This window comes from Phocoena sinus, chromosome X (genome assembly GCF_008692025.1).
Source record: "Phocoena sinus isolate mPhoSin1 chromosome X, mPhoSin1.pri, whole genome shotgun sequence".
Classification (NCBI taxonomy): Eukaryota; Metazoa; Chordata; class Mammalia; order Artiodactyla; family Phocoenidae; genus Phocoena; species Phocoena sinus.
Window position 1 is genome coordinate 31,940,035 of NC_045784.1, and position 4,038 is coordinate 31,944,072.

A 4,038-nucleotide genomic window follows, 5' to 3' on the forward strand; every position below is an offset into this window, starting at 1 on the left:
AGATGACTCTAGGGCTTCCCTGGTGGCACTGTGGTTGAGAGTCCGCCTGCCGATGCAGGGGACACGGGTTTGTGCCCCGGTCCGGGAAGATACCACATGCCGCGGAGCGGCTGGGCCCGTGAGTCATGGCCGCTGAGCCTGTGCTCCGCAACGGGAGAGGCCACGACAGTGAGAGGCCCGCGTACCGAAAAAAAAAAAAAAAAAAAGATGACTCTAGCTTTTCCTGTGGGAGCCGCTGGGTTGAGAGGAGCGTGGCCTTCTCTCCCCGCCATGGCGTGTGCTCGTCCACTGATATCAGTGTACTCTGAAAAGGGGGAGTCATCTGGCAAAAATGTCACTTTGCCTGCTGTATTCAAGGCTCCCATTCGACCAGATATTGTGAACTTTGTTCACACCAACTTGCGCAAAAACAACAGACAGCTCTATGCTGTCAGTGAATTAGCAGGTCATCAAACCAGTGCTGAGTCTTGGGGTACTGGCAGAGCTATGGCTTGAATTCCCAGGGTTCGAGGTGGTGGCACTCACCATTCTGGCCAGGGTGCTTTTGGAATTATGTGTCGTGGGGGCTGCATGTTTGCACCAACCAAGACCTGGCGACGTTGGCACCGCAGAGTGAATACAACGCAGAAGCGATATGCCATCTGCTCTGCGTTGGCTGCCTCGGCTTTACCAGCGCCGGCCATGTCTAAAGGTCATCATGTAGAGGAAGTTCCTGAACTTCCTTTGGTGGTTGAAGATAAAGTTGAAGGCTACAAGAAGACCGAGGAGGCTGTTTTGCTCCTGAAGAAACTTAAGGCTTGGAATGATATCAAAAAGGTCTACGCCTCGCAACGAATGAGAGCTGGCAAAGGCAAAATGAGAAACCGTCGCCGTATCAAGTGCAGGGGACCCTGCATCATTTATAATGAGGACAGTGGTATCATCAAGGCCTTCAGAAACATCCCTGGAATTACTCTGCTTAATGTAAGCAAACTGAACATTTTGAAACTTGCTCCTGGTGGGCATGTGGGACGTTTCTGCATTTGGGCTGAAAGTGCTTTCCGCAAGTTAGATGAGTTGTATGGCACTTGGCGTAAAGCTGCCTCCCTCAAGAGTAACTACAACCTCCCCATGCACAAGATGCTCAATACAGACCTTAGCAGAATCTTGAAAAACCCAGAGATCCAAAGAGCCCTCCAAGCACCACGCAAGAAGATTCATCGCAGAGTCTTGAAGAAGAATCCACTGAAAAACCTGAGAATCATGTTGAAGCTAAACCCATATGCAAAGACCACGCGCCAGAACACCATTCTTCGCCAGGCCAAGAACCACAAAATCCGGATGGATAGGGCAGCAGCAGCACTAGAAGCCAAATCAGATGAGAAGGGGGTTCCAGGCAAGGAGCCTGTGGTGGGAAAGAAGGGAAAGAAGGCTGTTTGCCTTAAGAAGCTGAAGAAGCCAAAGAAGGCTTTGGTGGAAAAAAAGGCTGCAGTATCCAAGAAACCAGCAGCTGAAAAGAAGCCTGCTAAAAAGAAGCCCACAGAAAAGAAACCCACCACAGAGGAAAAGGCTGCTGCATAAACTTAAATTTGTTTATTCGGTGAAGGTCAAATCATTTTGGACAGCTAATTTTGAATAAAGACCTGATCAAAGAGGCAGTGAGAAACATAAAAAAAAAAAAAGATGAGTCTAGGATTTCCAATATAGAGATGTAGTATAGAAATACGTTCTATATTTAATTTAATGGATAAAAGTAACATGTTTTTCTTCTTGCCCTTGCCACTTAATAAAATGAATGTGGATCTTTCCATGATAACACATATAGATAACCTCACTTATCTAACTATACCCAAAGCAAGTATGTGTCATAATGAGTTTAACTGTTCTCTTACTAATTAGAAACTAAGTTGTTTCCCATTTGTTAATATGATTTACAGAACTGAAGTCAACATTTTGGAAATGCATTATAGGGCCCATGTGCATGCTTTCTCAAAGGAAAGATAATGCAAAATGTAAATTGGGTTAAAGTGGAGAAGATTGTATATTTTTATAGATATAGCCCAAATTTATTTCCAACATTTTTCTTCTAGTTCTGTCTCACAAATTAATGTATTTTTTTTAAACATCTTTATTGGGATATAATTGCTTTACAATGGTGTGTTAGTTTCTGCTTTATAACAAAGTGAATCAGCTATACATATACATATGCTCCCATGTGTCTTCCCTCTTGCGTCTCCCTCCCTCCCAAATTAATGTATTTTAATACCCTACACATTTACGGACACTTTAATTTACCAATCCTTTAAATTATAGTCAAACTTAAGAGTGAGAAAATATTGTCTCACTAATATTTTGTATTTCCCTGTTTTCTAATTAAGTTTAGCCGATAATTATATTACAACCTCACTCATATTAAGCTGAATTTATACAGTGATTTCCCGAGTAACAGGATATTTCTTGGAATGCTTTAAAATTCTGCTATGCCAACATGGTATTTCTCCTTCATGTGAGAAGCAAGGATTCGATCAGAATGACCAAGTGTCAAGGAATAGGGCCAGACAGGAAAATCTTAGCTAGTGAGGATCCAAGAGGACAGCATTATCCAGGGTCCATGAGAGTCACATACAAAGCAAGTCCAGGGACCCCAGTGTAGGACAGCTGTCAGGATTCTGAATCCAGAGCTCAGCATTATGTGGAGAAAGCACAGGAAGTAGAGAAGATGGGGAATTTGGGGGCAGGGGGGTGGGGAGGGTCCAGGACAAATTACATGAATACGTTTGGGAAATATCATCATTGCCAGCTGAGCAGTAGGGACATCTCAGTGTGGTGAGTCTACTGAATGAAAGGAATAGAGACATGAAAGACAGCCACCTTACCTTAGAATACCCCCTACATACTGGGAGTCCAGTGCACCCCTCTTGGTGTTCCAGGGCTTGTGGCTGTCGTGTGTATGTGTGTGTGTGTGTATGTGTGTAATAATAGCACTTAACATGAAATCTACTGTCTTAAAACATTTTAAAGTGTACATTATTTTTTGATTATAGGTACAATGTTGTACAGCAGATCCTAGATCTTATCATCTTGCTTAACTGAAACTTTATGTTTGTTGATTGGTAACTCATTTCCCCTTCCCCTCAGCCCCTTGCAACCACCATTCCAGTCTTTAATTATGTGAATTTGACTATTTTAAATAACTCATACAAGTGGAATCATGCAGTATTTCTTTCTGTAACTGGTTTACTTCACTTAGCATAATATCCATGATGCTCATCCATATTGTTGCATTTGGCAGAATTTTCTTCTTTTTTTAAGGTTGAATAGTATTCTATTGTATGTCTATACCACATATGTTACTGACCCTTTAGAGTCGGGCCCCAACAACGGTCCTTCTGCCTAGTGTCCTTCAAGTCAATACGAGGCGGAGTTCGGTTCAGAAGCAAAGGAAAGCTTTATTCTTTAATCAAAGAGTGAAGAGGTGTGTGCTTGTGCTCTAGAGCACCTGCTCTGCCTGACAGGCCAGGCCAGGGGCGGGGCTGCTTTATTGGGATCAGCGGGGAGGGGGCGGAGTTCGCACGGGAGGCGCAGACGTGTTGCTCATGCTCCAGATCCTAGCGTGGGCGCGGCGTCTCTGCACACAGCCCGCTGAGCTGAGGTGTCCGGTGCAGCCATCTTGAACTAAGAATCTAGTCTGAAGTGCCAGGTACAAGACGTCTGCACGTAGCACCATATGAGCAAGAGAAAGAAGACGAAGCACAGAGGAAAAGAAACAACAAAAAAAGGTTAGACTTCATTGTATTACCCAGATTCTATTTCCCAGGAATTGTTAATAACTTTGCTGGTGACAATTCCCTCCTCTGCCTTTTGGCCGGCTTCTCATTCTCGAGGGGCGCTGAGGGGCGCTGGTCTGTCTTCTGTGACTGTTTTCTGCTGATTTGGGAGGTCGTCATAACCCCAGGGAGAGGAGCAGAGCTTCCCACAGCTGCCTTTAGTTATTTTTGATTTTTCCCCAGGCCTTAGCCCAGTTTGCGTTCCTGAGCGACTACCCTTGGACATTTTATA

The 4,038-nt window shown here is 44.2% G+C and overlaps 1 protein-coding gene across 1 annotated transcript; it reads left to right on the plus strand.

Annotated features, from left to right (window-relative positions):
- The first annotated feature begins 224 nt into the window (after positions 1-224).
- On the plus strand, positions 225-1,656 carry LOC116747500 (60S ribosomal protein L4-like). Its single transcript, XM_032619777.1, is given in 1 exon segment — positions 225-1,656. A coding segment is annotated over 1 exon segment (1,290 nt). The 5' UTR covers positions 225-270; the 3' UTR covers positions 1,561-1,656.
- Positions 1,657-4,038: the final 2,382 nt, after the last annotated feature.